This window comes from Stegostoma tigrinum, chromosome 28 (genome assembly GCF_030684315.1).
Source record: "Stegostoma tigrinum isolate sSteTig4 chromosome 28, sSteTig4.hap1, whole genome shotgun sequence".
Taxonomy (NCBI): domain Eukaryota; kingdom Metazoa; phylum Chordata; class Chondrichthyes; order Orectolobiformes; family Stegostomatidae; genus Stegostoma; species Stegostoma tigrinum.
Window position 1 is genome coordinate 32,917,536 of NC_081381.1, and position 20,344 is coordinate 32,937,879.

At 40.4% G+C, this 20,344-nt stretch overlaps 1 protein-coding gene across 10 annotated transcripts in view; it reads left to right on the forward strand.

Moving 5' to 3' along the window:
- Positions 1-20,344, forward strand: part of foxj3 (forkhead box J3) — a 124,643-nt gene that overhangs the window by 55,152 nt on the left and 49,147 nt on the right. For all 10 annotated transcript variants that reach the window (XM_048561230.2, XM_048561229.2, XM_048561233.2 and 7 more), the window contains exons 2-3: positions 7,752-8,206; positions 17,461-17,535. In XM_048561230.2, coding sequence (XP_048417187.1) covers positions 7,889-8,206; positions 17,461-17,535 — 393 coding nt within the window. In that variant the 5' untranslated portion in view covers positions 7,752-7,888. The remainder of the gene's footprint in view (positions 1-7,751; positions 8,207-17,460; positions 17,536-20,344) is intronic.

Sequence of the window (20,344 nt, forward strand, 5' to 3'; positions counted from 1 at the left end):
AAAAGCTAGTCTCAAATTGACGAATGTAAACAAAATATTATGAATCTTGGAAATCTGAAACACAGAATTATGGGGAATCTCAGCAGCCCTGGCAGCATCTGTGGAGGGTGAAACAAAATTTATTGTATTAACTATCATGGGTATAGAGCCACACATCTGTACTTTTTTAAAAAAAGTAAACTATATACTTGTTTTTGGGTCTGCTGTATAAACTTGCTTAAGTTTATTGCTTCTATGTTGGTGAAATGATAGCATAATAGACTAGATGTTGACTGTTTAATTTCCAGTACAGATTCAGCTGTAGTTCAAGATGGCTGAAAAGCATCTCCTACATTGTTAGAATATCCTTGAAATGACTAGAGAACTGCTCCTGCGGGATATGGCTCCACAGTACAGATTGACAGTCTTGAGACTGCTTACTTGTTGTGGGAACTAGGATGGAAAATAGCAGATGCCAAATGCTATACCCCATTGAACATCTGTACAACAATGAAAACTCAAACTCAAACTCAATTTCCATTTTTATTTTCTCCATTCTTGCCCCAAGAAATCATGACGTGATTTTCATTGGAAGTACACTCTTTTGAGGGAGTGTTTCTTGAGGCAGGAGAATTAGGAGCTTTATTTTGTTCTTCAGATGTCGCCGTTACTGATGAGGCTGGATTTGTTGACCAGCTTAACTTTGCATTTGAGACGGTGCTGCTGACTTGCTACCTTGAAATGCTGCATTCAATCTGCAGGTAAACCCACGGTGCTTCCGGACAGTGATGTGGGATATTGATTGCACAACTGTAAAGAAATAGTGATATGCTTCAAATCAAAAATTGGTTGTGGAGGAACTTGCAAGTGGTTGTGTTTCCATGCATCTGCTGCCCTTGATCTTCTAGGTGATATTGATTGTATGTTTAGAAGGTGCTGCGGAAGGAGCCTTTGTAGTTTGCTGTGTCGCATCTTGTAGCCAGCACGTGCTGTTGCCATTGTGCACTGATAGGTGGGTTGCATTGTCCTGAATGCTGTTGAACTTCGAGAGTTGCTGGAATTGCATTCGTCCAGGCAGTGGACTGTGTTCCATTATATTTCTCATTTGTGCTTTGTAGACATTGGAATATTATGGGGAGTTGGTCGATGTTATTTGCCTCAAAACTTTCAGCCTCTGACCTCCCCATTTAATCGTAGTATTTAAGTGGCTGGTCTAATTCAATTTGTTTCCAGAATGGTGGTGTTAGGGGATCGTACGATTGAATGTCCATCAGTTGTTATTTGCCCAGCACTTTTGTCATTTGAATGTTGCCACTTGAATGTTCTTGGTTCCAGTTTTGCCAGGACTCCTTGGTGCCACACTTTTGCAAATGCTGTTCTTCTCATGGATGGTCACTCATGCATTCCCCGTACAAGGTTGTAATGAGGTCAAGAGCTGAGCAGGTTACTGATGCCTTAATACCATTTGATAATCCTGTACACAAGGCTTTCTATCACTTTGATTAAGAATAGATTGATAGGGTAGTAATTGGCCAGATGGAATTTTCCTGATTTCTGTGGGCAGGATATACCTGTGCAGCTTTTCATATTGTCGGCTAGATGCCAGTGTTGTAGCTGAAATGAAACAGCTTGTTTCAGGGCATTGCTGCGTCTGCAACACAGACCATCACTGCTGTTAACTGTAATATTTCGGGGTCTAAACTTTTTTACATGAAGTGAATTAAGTCTATTGAAAATTGGCATCTACGGTTCTTGAGAACTTCGGAAGAAAGCTTAGCTGGATTCATCTACTGGCAGCTCTGACTGCCATCCTTGAGAATGGGGATACTTGTGGAGCAGCCTTCCCTGCTAAGTTGCCTAATTACATATCACCATTTGCAATTAAGTGTAGCAGCATTGCAAATGTTTAATCTGATCCACTTCCGGTGTGATTGCTTGGCTCTTTTGCTTGTTACATACTCTATCTGGCATGCAAGTAGTCCTGTATTGTAACTTGGCCAGGTTGATGTCTAATTTTTAAGTATGCTCTCATGTACTTGTTGTTGAACCAGGGCTAATCTCCCAGTTAGGGGTTCTGGTAGAGTGAGGCATGTGCCAGGCAATGAGGTTACAGTTTGTAGTCAAATACAGTTATACTGCTGGCCCACAGTGCCTCATGGTTGCCCAGTTTTGAGCTGGGAGATCGTTCAGCCTGCCCCTTTTTAGCATGGCAATAGTGCTAGGGTGTACTTTTGAGTATGTTGTGTGTGACAGTGGGACTTGGTCTGCAGAAGAACTGTACAGCGATCTTTCATACTAATACTGTCATGGGCAGATACTTCTGTGATGGGTAGATTGATAAGGACAAAGTCTAGTAAGTTTTTTTTTTCCATTTTACTGGTTCCTTCACGACCTAGTTCAGGCCCAGTATGACAGATAAGTCCTTCAGAGCTGGGCCAGAAGTGGTGTTACTGAGCCACTCTGGTGATGGGCATGGAAATCTCAACCCAGAGTATGTTTTGTTCATACTTGTTTCTGGCCCCTTGTTAATTCCCTGGAGCTGGATTTCTGTTGCAGGAGCACTTTGCTCTGTAGGGAAACTTCTTCAAACCATCTGTTATTATTAAGAGGAAGGATTCACCCTGGATTTAGAAGTGTGTGTATGTAGTGCAGCACAATTTCAAATGTACAGCTTGTTGTGACTTGTTCTGTTTTGATATGACTCCAGAAATAACAGGAATCAATCAGAATATGACCAAGCTCTTAAGTATGTATTATGTGTTGTCTGTTTGAAATGGACATTCCCTCCGAACTTAACCCTCATTAGTTGTGCAACAGAGTCCTCTTGAAATAAATTACAGCAGTTGTGGCCAAACCTCCCCCTCCTGCTTTATCACTTTTTGCAGGGGGTGGGGGAGCTTTCTTTAAATATTATATTTCATAATATCTTTGCTGTCAGTAGAGACTTTGTCCATATAAAATTTATACATGTTTTATAATACACTAAGTAAAATATTACTTCACTTAAGTTCTATGTATAAGCCTTTATCAGCTTGAGGTTTGAATTCTCTCATTCTTTACTGACTTCTGAAGTTTTATATCCTGCATAAGCTGTGGCTTGTCTGAAACTTTACCACTCTATCTTATTCGTCTAAATCCTGTTTTCCTGTCCTTATCAAATTTGATGATTTCCTATCTTGCACAGAAAGGAATTCAAAATTACCATTCCAAATTGCAATTCTCTTTGTGGTTCAGCTGTCTTTAACTCATAATGAGTTTTGGTTTGAGATCCTATTTTGCAGTACCTCTCCTGCACTGTCTTCGCTGGCATAGACTTCATCTAGCTCCGCCCCACAGTTTTGTACAGCTTCTTAAAGCCATCTGCTTAAGTACCTCTTTAAGAAATTTCGTCTTAAACATTAGCTACTGTCACCTCTGGAAGCACTTCTCCTAACATTACAAGACAACTGCTAGCAACCTTTGTGGGACGTTGGCAGTGAAAACTGACATTATTACTTGTCTGCAACTTTTAATATCTTGATATTTCTCTTCTGCTCTTCCTCCTTTTTTCATTATGCTTTTTTTTTGGATGTCCTTATGCTTTTTCTTGATATTTCCTTGACTGTTTGTTTCTGCTTGGTGTAAAAACTCCCTCCCCTTTTAATCTCTGCTTGTTATGACAGATAACAAGTTTGTTTATAAATTTAAATCTATTCATTTAACAATGAAATAATGTAAATATTAAATAAATCACACTCTTTAAAAATCAATTTCATTAGAAACTGTGCATATCCTGTAGAAGGAACTTCACTTAAAAAAAAATTGAACAGTGCAAAATCCTTAGCTGGTGAATGTTGAAAACAAAATACTGTGCACTTTTTGCAGAACAGCTGCTTTGGTGTAAATCTCTTTCATTTTACCTGGGAGTTGGCGTTTGCATGGTTTTCCATTTCAGTTGGCCTGCTAGGGCAGCCCCACAGCTAATTTCAAATACACTGAGGGCTCAGATTAAAAAACGAGATCTAGCCTGAAGTTGGCTAGAGTGGACATGACAAAAAGAAATTGAGGGGTTTGTTGCAGAAGGTAAAATGCAAGGATCAGCTGAGGATGCAAGTGTATTGTTCTAAAGATCACCAGCCAGACTAATAATAGCGATCTGTTAATTAACCAGCCCAAGGGACCGGGAGAGTTCCGGATAGGTCAAAAATTCTGGTTAATAAAAACACGCACTAAGTAATAGAAATGTAATGCTTTTGTTTGCAGCATAAATCACTTGTATAAATAATGCAACTTGGCCTTAAATAAAAATTGCTGGCAGCAAGCCTTCTTCCTCACACCCTCAACTGATTGATCGGATATTGCAGAGATCATGATAATACAGCAAACTTTGCGGTATATTTGAAATATAAGTTTTTTGCCATTTATCGAGCATGCTGGTTAAAACAAAAAGTTTGCTGTAGATAATTACTTTCATTACTATAGTCAAACAGGCACATCAGATAGCACAAAAATTCTGGATGTGAGTTTGCTCGCTGAGCTGGAAGGTTAGTTTTCAGACGTTTCGTCACCATTCGAGGTAACGTCATCAGTGAGTCTCCGACGAAGCGCTGGTGTTATGTCCCGCTTTCTATTTATCTGGTTAGGTTTCCTTGGGTTGGTGATGTCATTTCCTGTGTTGATGATGTCATTTCCTGTTCTTTTTCTCAGAGGATGATAGATTGATTTGGAGCCAATGTGTTTGTTGATGGAGTTCCGGTTGGAATGCCATGCTTCTAGGAATTCTCGTGTGTGTCTCTGTTTGGCTTGTCCTAGGATGGATGTGTTGTCCCAATCAAAGTGGTGTCCTTCCTCATCTGTATGTAAGGATACTAGTGATAGTGGGTCATGTCGTTTTGTGGCTAGTTGATGTTCATGTATCCTGGTGTCTAGCCTTTTGCCAGTTTGTCCAATGTAGTGTTTGTCACAGTTCTTGCAAGGTATTTTGTAGATGATGTTTGTTTTGCTTGTTGTCTGTATAGGGTCGTTTAAGTTCATTAGCTGCTGTTTTAGTTTGTTGGTGGGTTTGTGGACTACCCTGATGCCAGTCCGAGTAGTCTGGCAGTCATTTCGGAAATGTCTTTGATGTAGGGGAGAGTGGTTATGGTTTCTGGGCGTGTTTTGTCTGTTTGTTTGGGTTTATTGCTGAGGAATCGGCGAACTGTGTTCATTGGGTACCCGTTCTTTTTGAATACGCTGTATACATGATTTTCCTCTGCTCTGCGTAGTTCCTCTGTGCTGCAGTGTGTGGTGGCTCGTTGGAATAATGTTCTAATGCAGCTTTGTTTGTGGGTGTTGGGATGGTTGCTCCTCTAGTTCAGTATCTGGTCCGTATGTGTTGTTTTCCTGTAGACGCTGGTTTGAAGTTTCCCATTGGCTGTTCGCTCTACTGTGACATTTAGGAATGGCAGTTTGTTGTTGTTTTCCTCCTCTTTTGTGAATGTTATGCCAGTAAGGTGTTATTGATGGTCTTGAAGGTTTCCTCTAATATGTTTTGTTTGGTGATGACAAAGGTGTCATCCTTATAGCGGACCCAAAGTTTGGGTAATGCAGAGACTCGAACAAACACAGCTCTGCCAATCATCCAACCCAAACTTTGGGTCTGCTATGTGGATGACACCTTTGTCATCACCAAACAAAACATATTAGAGGAAACCTTCAAGACCATCAATAACACCTTACTGGCGTAACATTCACAAAAGAGGAGGAGAACAACAACAAACTGCCATTCCTAAATGTCACAGTAGAGCGAACAGCCAATGGGAAACTTCAAACCAGCGTCTACAGGAAAACAACACATACGGACCAAATACTGAACTACAGGAGCAACCATCCCAACACCCACAAACGAAGCTGCATTAGAACATTATTTCAATGAGGCACCACACACTGCAGCACAGAGGAACTACGCAGAGCAGAGGAAAATCACCTACACACCGTATTCAAAAAGAATGGGTACCCAATGAACACAGTCCGCCGATTTCTCAGCAATAAACCCAAACAAACAGACAAAACGGGCTCAGAAACCATAACCACTCTCCCCTACATCAAAGACATTTCCGAAATGACTGCCAGACTATCGGACCTCTTGGCATCAGGGTAGCCCACAAACCCACCAACACACTAAAACAGCAGCTAATGAACTTAAAAGACCGTATACAGACAACAAACAAAACAAACGTCATCTACAAAATACCTTGCAAGAACTGTGATTACATTGGACAAACTGGCAGAAAGCTAGCCACCAGGATACATGAACATCAACTAGCCCCAAAACGACATGACCTACTATCACTAGTATCCTTACATACAGATGAGGAAGGACACCACTTTGATTGGGACAACACATCCATCCTAGGACAAGCCAAACAGAGACACGCACGAGAATTCCTAGAAGCATGGCATTCCAACCGGAACTCCATCAACAAACACATTGGCTCCAAATCAATCTACCATCCCCTGAGAAAAAGAACAGGAAATGACATCACCAACCCAAGGAAACCTAACCAGATAAATAGAAAGCGGGATATAACACCAGCGCTTCATCGGAGGCTCACTGATGATGTTACCTAGAATGGTGACGAAACGTCTGAAAACTAACCTTCCAGCTCAGCGAGCAAACTCACATCCAGAACCTCAACCTGAGCTACAAATCTTCTCAAAACTCGCTAGAACAAAATTTCATAAATGGAATGGCCAGATGCTGTGGAAAAAGTCATTTTAGAATTTTAAATCTTGTATTGTGTCAAATTTGAAGACATTTTGAGGTTCATGAGCAACTAGGATGGGGTGCTGATGGCCTGTTATTAGTCCAGTCAGTTTCCCTGGTTTGAGTTATATGTATTTCACTGTAGACATCGTGTTACAATTATAGTTTTTTCAGGAGTATGTGACGTTACTATATTAAATCCTCTGGCAGCACTGAAGCTGTTGACAAGTTAGTTAGATTTTACAGGTTAATCACCAATATTTATAGTGGGGAAGATCAGTGAAATGTTTCATTTATTGGCCCGGTTTTGTTTGTTTCCTTTCTTGGGAGATGGGTGTCACTGGCTAGGCCAGCATTTATTGTCCATTCCTAATTAGTCAGAGGCCAGGTATGACTGAACCACATTGCTATAAGTCAGGAGTCACATGTAGGCCAGACCAAGTAAGGACTGTAAGGAAGAATGTGCTGGCCTTGGAGAGGAACCAGAGGAGGTTCACAGGATTGATTCTGGAAACGAAGGGCTTGTCATATGTGGAGCGTTTGATGACTATGGGTCTGTACTCAATGGAGTTTAGAAGAATGAGGAGGGATCCCATTGAGATCTGCAGAACGCTGAGAGGCCTGGATAAGAGTGGGTGTGGAGAAGATCTCTCCATTAGTAGGTAAGATTCTGACTTGAAGGCTTAACGTCAAAGTGAAGGGGCTACCTTTTTAAAAATGAGATGACAAGGAGGTTCTTCAGCCAGAGGATGGTGAATCTGTGGACCCCATTGCCACAGAACGCCATGGAGTCCACATTATTGAGTGTGATCCATGGGTTCTTAGTTTGGGATAAAAGGTTACAAGGCAAAGGCAGGGAAACAAGAATTGAGAAACATATCAGCCATATCAAACATATCATTTGTGTGGTGGAGGAGGTTAATATTGTTTGTATTTTTTAGGCATTTGGAGAGGTTTAACACAGTGAAATTTGGTTTTATCTGTTGGAGTAAATTATTCTCTAATGCATTTTCTGAAGTTAATTGTGACTTTTTTTATTTCTTTTTAGAATAAGCCTACTTCCTCCAATCAAGTGAACCAATTGACTAGGAATTTCCTGCAGTGTGGCTTCTCTTTTGGGAGTGAAACAACTATTGTGTGGATTACAAACTAAATTGGTACCTGGTAGAGGAGTGATTGAGCACAATGACGTCAGAGCTGGAGAGCAGCCTGACGTCCATGGATTGGCTGCCACAGTTGACGATGAGGGCAGCCATTCAGAAAGCAGATGCTGCCCAGAATGTGGCTGGTGGTGGGATTGCAAAGAAAACCCCACTTTTGGACCCAAATACTACCCTGGACCAGGATGCACAAAACAAAGATGGCAAGCCACCATACAGTTATGCCAGCCTCATTACTTTTGCTATCAACAGCTCTCCAAAAAAGAAGATGACTCTCAGTGAGATCTATCAGTGGATATGTGACAACTTTCCATATTATAGAGAAGCTGGCAGTGGCTGGAAGGTAAGATACTAGAAGGAAATTGTATTGCTAGGTTCTGCTTCGAGAAACCATTGTTGTTTGGAATTGCAACTGCAAAATGTTGAGAGACATTGCAAAGTCCACCTCTAATGTTCTGCTGGGTAAAGCCGTCATCTGCAGTAAAACTGCATTGGACAAGGGGTAAAAAAGAATACGTGAAATACATAAAACCTTTTATATTGTTAGGGTGCCTTCCACACCCTGTAGTATATATCTAAAATTAGTCAATGATAGACACAGACATTGTGCCGAATATACGCACAAACATCCTATAAAGACCAGTGAGGTAAATAATGAAATAGTATGTTATAATGGTATTGGGTGAGAGATAAATGCACGTCAGGGCTGCGAGGATTATCTTTTTTCTGTTTTGAATAGCTTAGTTTGAGGCTGCAGGTGATTTGGGTGACATTTCAACCGAGTGATGTCTGAGATGCCAATCTGGATTTTGTTTAAGCCTCCAGAGTGGGTCTTGACCTAAGATTTGTGAGAATGAAAGGAAGGAATACTACGCTTAATCTAAGGCTGCCACTGAGAAGTGGAGATGACTTAGTCAGGGTTCCTGTTATGTTTTCTATCCAATCAGAAAGTAATCATTGAACACTAGCTGAGGATAGGCATTGGTTTTGTTTTGCTTGCTAGCCACTGCCTTTAATCGGAGTTAATTAATAAGTGTACTGATTTGTGACGTGGCTTCTTGAATAGACTGCTGGTAGCGCTCAGTGCAATAATTTTCCAGCAATTTGCCATCTAAGGGGAGAAAATTGGACTTGCCTCCCAAAAAAAGTGAGGATTGACCTGTGTTGAGGTTTATTTACTGTACTGTCCTTGCGTGTACAAGCATTTAAAGTATAGGAAATGTTTTAAAAAAGGTTTAGTGAACAAAGTTTTAATTGCAGATATTGTGAAAATTTGAAAAGTGAAAGCCTGCGTTTAAGTAGTGTCCCAAGATGACTCAGAATGAGAATCAGACAAAAATTGATTCAAAAGCTGAAATACCAGGGTAACTGACAGTTTGGTTGAAGCGATACATTTGAAAGGATTAGGAAGATTTATTTGGGTAAAGAACTGAACATTGCAGTGGATCAACAAAGCTTGTATGTATTTGAATGAAAAGATTGAAGTCTTTTGATGTTGAGCATTGTCTTCAGCTGTTCAGTGCCTTTTAAAATGATGTTATTTTCTCTAATTTTTGTCTAAAAGTAACTCCGCTAGACACGTTAATGTCATCTTAACCCAAACTGCTAATTTTCGGACATCTGGCCTCTCTCTCTCTTCGTTTGTGATCTCCAAATTTTCAAACAACACTACTTACCTGCTAATAGATCAGCAACAATTAACTTTATTAAGAATCATTAATTGCTAAGTAGAGGTGTTATAATTTAATCCTTCGCATGTTTTCCACTCTGGATAACTGTTAGCTTTTGTATTTTTGTTTGTGGCTATCTGTGTAGAGGCAGTGTTGTCTCCAAACACAAGGGTTTTTCTATGGATTTTCTCCTGTCTCCCAATTTGCAATGTAATAGAAATGTAATACTTTTGTTTGCGGTGTAAATCACTAAATAATAATGCAACTTGGCCTTAAAACTTGCTGGCAGCAAGCCTTCTCGCTAGCACCCTCAGCTGACTAATTGGACATTGTAGAGGTCACGATAATACAGTAAGCTTTGCGGTATTTTTGAGGTATATAATTTTTGCTATTTATCGAGCATGCTGGTGCATAACGTGCCAGTTAAAACAACAAAAAGTTTGTTGTAATTACTTTCATTACTATATTCAAATAGGCACATCAGACAGAACAAAAATTCATAAATGGAATGGCCGGATGCTGCGGAAAAAGTCATTTTAGAATTTTAAATCTTGTATTATGTCAAATTTGAAGACATTTTGAGGTTCATGAGCAACTAGGATGGGGTGCTGATGGCCTGTTATTAGTCCAGGCAGTTTCCCTAGTTTGAGTTATATGTATTTCACTGTAGACATCGTGTTACAATTATAGTTTTTTCAGGAGTATGTGATGTTACTATATTAAATCCACTGGCAGCACTGAAGCTGTTGACAAGTTAGTTAGATTTGACAAGTTAGTTAGATTTGACAAGTTAGTTAGATTTGACAAGTTAGTTAGATTTGACAAGCTAATCACCAATATTTATAGTGGGGAAGATCAGTGAAATGTTTCAGTTATTGGCCCGGTTTTGTTTCTTTCCTTTCTTGGGAGATGGACATCACTGGCTAGGCCAGCATTTATTGCCCATTCCTAATTAGTCAGAGGCCAGTTATGACTCAACCACATTGCTATAAGTCAGGAGTCACATGTAGGCCAGACCAAGTAAGGACTGTAAGGAAGAATGTGCTGGCCTTGGAGGGGATCCAGAGAAGGTTCACAGGATTGATTCTGGAAACGAAGGCCTTGTCATATGTGGAGCGTTTGATGACTATGGGTCCGTACTCAATGGAGTTTAGAAGAATGAAGAGGGATCCCATTGAAATCTGCAGAACGCTGAGAGGCCTGGATAAGGGTGGGTATGGAGAAGATCTCCCATTAGTAGGTAAGATTCTGACTTGAAAGCTTAACGTCAAAGTGAAGGGGCTTCCCTTTTAGAACTGAGATGCCAAGGCCCTGCTTTAGCCAGAGGATGATGAATATGTGGAACTATCTATTGGAAGGCTGATTTTACTTTTGGAATTGTAGTCCTGAACAGTCTTACTTTCAGGAGAGCTCAAAATTGGATAATTTAAGTAAAGTCTTGAGAAAGTGATGTTGCTTTGCTAGGTCATTTTAATAGTTGTCATCAATAATAATGTAAAACTAACACTTGTGTTACGATTATTGGGTCATAGCATCATAGAGTCATACAGCCTGGAAACAGACCCTCTATTCCAACTTGTCCAACAGCAACCAAATTTCCCAAACTAAACTAGTTCCACTTGCCTGCATTTGGCCTGTAACCCTCTAAACCTTTCCTAGTCAAGTAACTATCCAAATGACTTTCAAATGTTGTAACTGCACTTGCATCTATCGCTTCTTCTGGCAGTTCATTCCACTCACAAGCCACCCTTTGTGTGCAAAAAAATTCCTCCCCAGGCCCCTTTTGAATCTTTCCCTTCTTGCCTTGAAAATATGCCTCCTTGTTTTGAACTCTCCCTTCCATTGGGAGAAGTCCTTTGCTGTTCACCTTTTCTATGCCCCTCGTTTTATAAAATTCTATAAGGTCGACCTTCAAACCTCCTCCACACCAGTGGGGGAAAAAAAATAATCCAGCCTCTCCTTGTAATGCCACCTCTCCAGCCCTGGCTGTTTCCTTGCAAATCTGTTCTGAACCTTCTCCAATTTAATGATATCCTCCCAGCAGGATGGCAAGTTCTGCAGTCGGTACTCAAAAATTGGCCCCACCAACAATCTGTATAACCTCAATATGATATCTTAACTCCCGTACTCACTGGTCTGAGCAATGAAGACAAGTGTGCTAATCGCTACCTTACTCACCCTGTATACCTCCGTTGTAACTTGAAAAGAACTATATACCTGAACCCCTAGGCTTTTCTGTTTGACAACACTACCCAAGGCTCCACCATTAACCATGTAAGTCTTGGCCTTGTTCATCTTAGTAAAATGCAGCACCTCACATTTATTCAAATTAAACATCTGCTTCTCAGCCCATTGGCCCCATAGATCAAGATTCCTTCGTAATCTGAGGTAACCTTTTTCACTGCTCACTTTACCACCAATTTTGGTGTCATCCACAAACTTACAGACCATGCCTCCTAAACTGTCATCCAAATCGTTTACATAAATGGCAAACGCCAGTGGACCCAGCACTAATTCTAACAGAACACCACCGGTTACAGGTCTCCAGTCCAAATAACAACCTTCCTCCACCACCCGCTGTCTCCTATCATCAAACCAATTTTGTTTCCAGTTGGCAAGCTCTCCCTGAACCCCATGTGATCTAACTTTACTAACTAGCCTATCGTGCAGAACCTTGTCAATGGTCTTACTCAATTCTACGTAGACAACGTCTACTGCTCTACCCTCCTATTGCTTTGGTCACATACTCAAAAACTTCACTCAAATTTGTGAGAGATGATTTTCCACACACATAGCCATGCTGACGATCTCCAGTCAGTCTTTGCCTCTCCAAATGCACGTAATTCCTCTCTGATTCCCCTCCAACAATTGGTTGTTTTTCTGTTTTCCCCTGGGATATGGATGTCAATAGCTGCCCATTCCAATTGCCTTTGAACTGAGTGGCTTTTTAGGTCATTTTAGAGAGTGGTTAAGAGTTAGTAACATTGCTATAGGCCAGGTAAAGACAGTAGATTTGCTTCCTCAAAGGGCAGTAGTGAATCGTGGGTTTTTACAACAACCTGTGATGGTTTTCTTGTCACTAATGCTCACTCTGAATTCCAGATTTAATTAATTGAATTTCAATTCCCCAAGTTGCCATTATGGGCTTTGAGCCCATATCTTCAGGGCATTTGCCTGGCCTCTGGATTACAGGTGGCATTACCGCAATACTACCGGGCCTTGGCTTACCTCACTTGGCAGTTGTCTTGCCTCTAAGTGTGATGTTAACACAACTGCAGAACTAAAGCGTGAAATCTGAAGAGATCTTTCTGGGCTTATCTTACTGGAGGTGATGTCTTTGAGGTGAGATATTCAACTGAGCTGCCATTCACCTGTTTAAATGAAGAGTTGAGCATTTGGTCAACATTGCTGTCTCTGAACTAAAGCACCAAAGTAGTCTAACTGACTACTCATCTTAGACCATAAGATTTAGGAGCAGACTTAGGCCATTTGGCCCGTCAAGTCTGTTCTAACATTCGATCATGGCTGATACATTTCTCAACCCCATTCTCCTACCTTCTCCTTGTAACACTTGATCTGCTTATCCACCAAGAACCTATCTACCTCTGCCTTCAATGCACTCAGTGACTCGGCTTCCACAGCCCTGTGTGGCAATGAGTTTGACAGATCCACTAACCTACATCTGAAGAAATTCCTCCTCAACTCAGCTCTAAAGAACATGCCCCCCCCCCCACCCCCCACCCCACCACACACACTCACACTCACACACACACTGAGGCTATGCCCTTGGGTCCTGGTCTCTCCTGCTAGTGGAAACATGTTCTCCATGTTCGCTGTATCCAGGCCTCTCGATATTCTGTAAGTTTCATTCAGATCCCTGACCACCACCTAATCCCCATGGGGTACGCACCCAGAGTCTTTAACCCAGCCTCATGTGACAAGCTCTTCATTCCCAGATTCATTCTTGCAAACCTCCTCTGGACACCCCATCCACCACTGCCACCACAAAAAGCAGCACCACATCCTTTCTTAGACACATGAGCAGTTTTGTATACTAATATTTCAGATGCAGTCTGGTTAGAGCTTTACACAGCCTGAGCAGTACATTGCTGCTCCTGTATTCTAGCCGTCGTGGAGTAAGTGCCAACTGAACCAGAATATTAACCATAAGAGAATCCGAAACTTGCACGCCTAAGTCCCTTTGTGCTCTGGATTTCCGAAACCTTGCCCCATTTAGAAAATAGCATATGCCTCTATTCTTCACAACACCTGCCACTTCTTTGCCTATTCTCTTAAGCTAGTCTGTAGCTTCCTTACTTCAACACCTATCTGCCCCCTCCACGTATCTTTGTGCCGTCTGCAAACTTAGCAATGATGCCCTCAGCTCCTTCGTCCAGCCATTAATGAATAATATCATGCTCCATATGCCTTTCCCAGATCTTGACTGTCTCTCGTATATTATCCCATCCTTTTCCAATTTCTCCTCCAAGCCCCTTTCACCATCCTGGCTCAGGACTATGTTGACTGTTCTTTTAGAATTTCTGGGTAAAGATCCAGGAACTCCTTCCCTAACAGTGCTGTGAGTGAACATTCGTAAGAACATGCAAGATAAGAGCAGCAGTAGACCATTCGGCCCTTTAAGCCTGCAGCACTATTCAACCACATTGTGGCTGCAGCAAGATCATCCTCGACTCCACATTCCCACCTACCAACCAACCAAACCCCAACCCCTATCTCCAACCATACTCTTCCAGACCCTTGTTAGTCAAGAATCTATCTGCCTCTGCCTTAAACACAATGTGGATGCCAGGGTTCACCAGCATCTTCCCCAGGGCAGTTAGGAATTGATGATAAATACTGGCATAGTCACTGAAGTCCCCATCCAATCAATAAACATACAATTTTTGAAAGTTTTGTAACCAGCACCACAACTGATAACAAACTGATTGTGTTCCTAGGTTCATCCCACTCCCCTGCTTTCAAAATAAGGGTGTAACATTTGCAATTAACCAAACCTCCAGTAGGACCCTCATATTTAAACAGAGAAGCCAAAGCCTTGTCAACTTCATGCCTTTTTTCTCTCAGTAATTTATGATGCCTGGAATAAGAATAAGTGACTTTTTAAACCTTCTAAATCTATTTTACCACGGTCACAGTATTTCCACATTTACAGTACTGTACAGGAGGTCTGGTCTCCATATTACAAACACTATGTGGTAGCACTGCAGAAAGGGGCAAACAAGATTCGCAAACATGAGATCAGAACTGAGAAGCTACAGCTTGCCCAACAAGAGAAAACTGAGAGATGACCTGATTGGATTGTGTAAGAATTTGGTAGGGTAAATGTCAATAATCTGTTTCTGCTTGACTGTTGCAAAGGTGTGTACAAAACCATGATGTAAAAAAGATCGTTGCCAATAATTCCAAATTTGTGGAGCCATACTGTGGTGAATTGGCTGCCGTGTTTGTGCGCACAACTGTAGAGATTGCACTTAAGTTGCTGTTGTGAGTATAAATATCATGCTGAGCATGTGGTAAGGGACTAATTTTTTTTCTTTACAATGGCTAGAAATTTTGCTGCTGCTGAAGAAAATTGGAATCCTTTGACGAATCCAAGTTATCTTTGAGTGTGTCACAAAAGTACATTTACTGACATTTTGCATTAAGCCCTTCAAGACCGAAGTTCTTGCTATTTCAGAAACATTAAATTGCTATTTTCATTTTGCTTAGAGGAAGGATGTGTGGTATTGTGATGGGGTACAGCTTGTGATGGTCCAAAATAACCATCAAGTGATGTGTGTTGATGTCAATCTCTGCCAACGTCAATGACTCTGAAGGATCGCATTTGTATTACAAACACTTCCTTGAGTTGAGATTCCCTTGAATACACAAGAATAATATATGGCTGTTTTTCCTTTTCTCTCCTCTCCTTGAGGCATTAACTTAATCATTGCATAATTTTTTCTGGCCTCATCTCATGTTCTTGCATAATCCATTCATAGCCAATCGTTAATAACCTGGAACCTTAAACTGTGTTTCCTTTTGCCTGACTAATTGATACTGATTATCTGTTAGAATCATGGAATGATTAAAGCAGAGGTCCTTTTGAGTCCATCCTACAGTTGAAATCAGTTGAATCAGCTCAAATCAAGGCTCAAACCAAAGGCTCCTAATTTCTATAATTTAGCTATTGAATAAATGCACTTAGTTGTCAAGAAGTCATTACAAGAAAATTTGTCTTCCCTTTTTAAACAGATGATGATTCTCTATACTGCTTATAATGTGATGTCATGCTCCTTTATAAACATAGACATGAAATGTCTGTCCTTTGGCTTATCAGCTGATAATTACTGCATATGCCTTTGATTATATTACTTTCCACCAACCACATAGTTCCCAAATGACTCAACAGAAATGACCTGACCTTTTATGCTTGTCTTTTAAATGCCTAGTAATGTACGTCAGTGTAACTTGCAGAGCAGCTTTACTACTGTGATCCTGTGCAATTACATTCATAATGTTTCTGCTTGCCTGTTGTTTCACCTGATAAAGCACCATGGTGATCACGTCACTTTGACCTGCAAAGTAAAGCATCCAGTATCATACAAATGCTACTTAAAGGGGTAAATATGAACTGTCATCAACTTCTATTCAATTGTTTGCCTGCTGCAATGCGCTATGTTCTAGGAAGTGACTTTTGGCCAATAAAATGACACTTTTTATGCTAATCAGAGGAATTCCTACTACTTGTCTGGAAAAATATTTCTCAACTGCAGAAATACTGTAGCAGCCTTTAATCTTGTAGTATGCACGTCACCAAGCATTCACAAATGACTAGCTAAATTTGATCATAGAATCTAAAATTATTTCTGCAGTGTATCAATGTTTACAGAAACCTGCGTTTTAGTTGTTGACCCACCTAGGTGTCACAATGACATTAAAAAAGTTCCATCCTATGAAATACTTAATAAAGTTAGTGATTCAAAGCGATGGTGTATCTGGTTTGGTTCCAGTTGTATATTTCAGTTGGACTTGAATACTGTACCCCTTATAATTAAATAGCTTATCAGCCCCGCACCCAGAAAAAGTGTACTTGGGTAAGCTGCTTTAAGATCCCTATGGGAGAAAATGCCTCGATCAGTGTAAGTTGCTGAGGAGCTTCTCCTCATTGCTATGAATTAGTTTCCTATCAACTTACCTGTTTCATGGTTAAGTGAAATCAGTTTGGGATCACAAATCACGTTGAAACTTCCCAATGATCTGATATCCATGACAAATAAATGAACATTCAGTGCGACATTTACTAAGAAATTTTATACCTTTTTTCTATTCTTTCGCGGAATGTGGGCACTGCTGGCTCAACTGTCGTCTACTTGTCCTTTGTTGTCGAGCTGGTTACTTGTCAGTTGTGGGTCAAACACATTGCTGTGGGTCTGAAGTGACTGTAGACTAGACCAGAAAAAGATGGCAGATTTCCTTCTGCAAAGGACACGATGGGGTTTTTACAACAATCACTGATAGTTACATGTTTTCTACTAGGCTAGATTTGTATTGATTTCAAATATCACCATTTGCCATGGTGGGGCTCAAACCTGTGGCCCCCCAAATATTAGCCTGTTGTTCTGGATTACGAATCCAGTGACATTACTGCTATGCCTCTACCTCCATTTAAAATGAACCTTATTTCAAACTCCTGAGTTTAAATACCGTGTGTTTGTCTTGCATTTCCAGGAAACAATCAGTTCAGAAACCATGAAGCCCAAGGTTAAGCCATCAGCTCTGATGCTGCTAGTAAAACAGTGACTTCTTGTATGAAGTGTTTTTGGTTTAGGTTGAGCTATTGAATTGGCTATTGCAGGTTTTGTTTACAATTATTCCACTTGGTGTTTCATTTTTTAAAAATATTGATATTTGTGTTTTCTTACAGAATTCTATTCGACACAATTTATCATTAAATAAATGTTTCCTGAAAGTGCCTCGGTCCAAGGATGATCCAGGCAAGGTAAGTGCCCAGCTTATTTTTGCAGTATTCTGTGGTATTGCACTTAGAAACCAAATAAACGTACAAGTATATTTTGAACTTAAAGCAGCAAATTTCCCTTATCTTGCTATTTTCAGTTCTCTCACCAGTGTGATAACCATTTGTGACAATCCAATCAAACAGTCTGGACCTTGGACTGCTCCATTGTTGGTTTTACAGGACTTCATATCAGGTGCTTGAATTGATTTGACATAAGTTCTCTCAACTCTGATTAGATGCATACAAACGTGAGTTAGGAGAAGAGAGACCATTTGAGCCCTTTGAACTTACTCCACTATCCATTAAGATCATGGCTGATGGTTTTGTTTTGAATTCCATTCTTACCTATTATAGAAGACCTTCAATTCCTTTGCCTAACAGGAATCTTTTGTTCCTGGGTCTTAAAAATGTTCACTTTTCCTACATCCACTGTCCTTTGAGGGAGCAAGCTCCAAAGCTGTACAATAATGCACTCAAAATTAGTCTCATTACTTATGTTCTGAAAATGTGGCCAATAATTTTTAAATGTCCTTTAGTTTTGGACTCATCAATGAGGGGAAACATCCTTTCCATATCTATCTTGTCAATATAATTCAGAATCTTATACAATTCATTGAAATGATCCTTCGCTCTCCTATAATTCAGTGGAAACGAGCCCAATCCGCCCATCCTTCCCTGTTGTTCAGGTATCAGTCTAGAAAATCTTCTCTGAATCACTTCCAGAACATAATCAGGAGGCCAAAAGTGTACACAGTTCTTCATCTGTGGTCTCACAATGCCCCGTGTATATAAATAATAAAATATATGAATCATTTAGATGAGAATGTAAAAAGTATGATTAGTACATTTGCAGACGACACCAAGACTGGTGGTATAATGGACAGTGAAGGTGGTTACGTAAAGATTACAAAGAGATCTTGATCATTTGGGCCAGTGGGCTATTGAGTGGCAGGTGGAGTTTAATTTGGATAAATGCAAGGTATTGTAATTTGGTAAAACAAACACAGGCAGGACATATAAAATTAGTGGTAAGGCCCTGGGTTGTGCCTTGTATCAGACAGAACAGGGGTTCAAGTGCATAGTTCTTTGAAGTTTTGCATCACATGTAGATCGGGTGGTTAAGAAGGGGTTTAATACGCTTGCCTTCATTGCTCAGACCTTTGAGTATAGGAGTTGGGACATTGTTGAGTTTGGGCAGAACATTGGTGAGACCTCTTTTATTTTGTAGTACTGTGTCCAGTTCTGGTCTCCCCGTCATATAAATGATTTTATTAAGCTGGAGAGGGTTCAGAAGAGATTTACCAGGATGTTGTCAGGAATGGAGGGTTTGCACTATAAGGAGAGGTTGGTTAGGCTGGGACATTTTTCACCTGAGGTGTAGGAGGTTTGGCGGTTACCTTTATAGAGAATCATAAAATAACAAGAGGTATGGATAAAGTGACAGGCAGGTGTTTTGCTTAGGGTGGAGAATTTCAAGGCAAGGGCCCATATTTTTAAAGGGAGAAGAGAAAGATTTTAAAAATGACAAGGGGCAGGTTTTTTTTTAAATTGTGATTCGCGTGTGGAATGAACTTCTGGAGAAGTGATGAACGTGGGTACATGTACAACATTTAAAAGACAATTGGATAAATTCATAAAAAATGTTTTGAGTGATTTGGGCCAAGTGCAAGCAGGTGGAACTAGTTTGGTTTGGGATTGTGGTTGGCATGAACTAGTTGTACTGAAAGGTCTGTTTCTGTGCTGTATGACTGTAACAACTATCATTACTTTTATTTGCAATTGCTTTTGTAGTAAAGGATAACCTTCTGATAGCCTCCATAATGAATTGCACGCTAACCATTAGCAAGCCCTGTACTCGAACACCTAGATCTGTCTGTCTCAGAATTCTGCAGTTAATCTGTAATTAAGTAATACTCTGCAATTTAATTCTTTCTGTCGAAGTGAGCAAGTGCACATTTTCTTACATTATACTGCATCTGCCAGCATATCTGTCTTCGGGTCATCTGAAAATTTTAGCAATCAATCCTTCACTCGGTTATCTAAGTCGCTGATATAAATTGCGATAAGCTGATGCCCCAGCACAGACCCCTACAGAACTTCACATATCACATCTTGTCAATCTGACAAAGACCTATTTATGTGTTTTCTGCCAGCCATCCTTGTATTCATACTCATAATATCTCCTACACCATGAATTCCTACTTTGAGCAGTAACTTTTTATGTGGCATCCTGTCAGATGCTATTTGGAAATTCAAGCTCATTATGTCTGCAACTTCCCTTTGTCTATAGTGCGTGCTACTCTTCCATGGAAATCCAATAAATTGGTTCAACATGATTTCTCTTTCATAAAACCGGGTTGATGTTTTCCAGTTGGTGAGATTTCTTAAGTGCCCAGCTATAACCCCTTGAATTATTAATTTTAACATCATCCCCATGACAGACATCAAGCTAACTGGCCTGTAAGGTTCAGTTTTATTGCGTCCCCCCCCCCGCCTCTCAAATAGAAGTTATATTTGCTACTTTGCTGTCTGATGGAACTTTTCTAGAATCCAAGGAATTTTACAAAACGTATGCCCATTCATCTGATATCTTATTAGCCACCCTTTTAAGACCCAATTATGAAGTCCGTCTGGATTTAGACATGTCAACCCATAGCTTCATCCGTTTGCTTAGCACCACTTTGCTTGTGATTGTAATTTTACTAAGTTCCTCCCTTACTTTCATGTCCTGATTTACAAGTATTACTGATCTGTTTTTGTCTCCTCTCTAGCGAGAACCGAAGCCAAATAT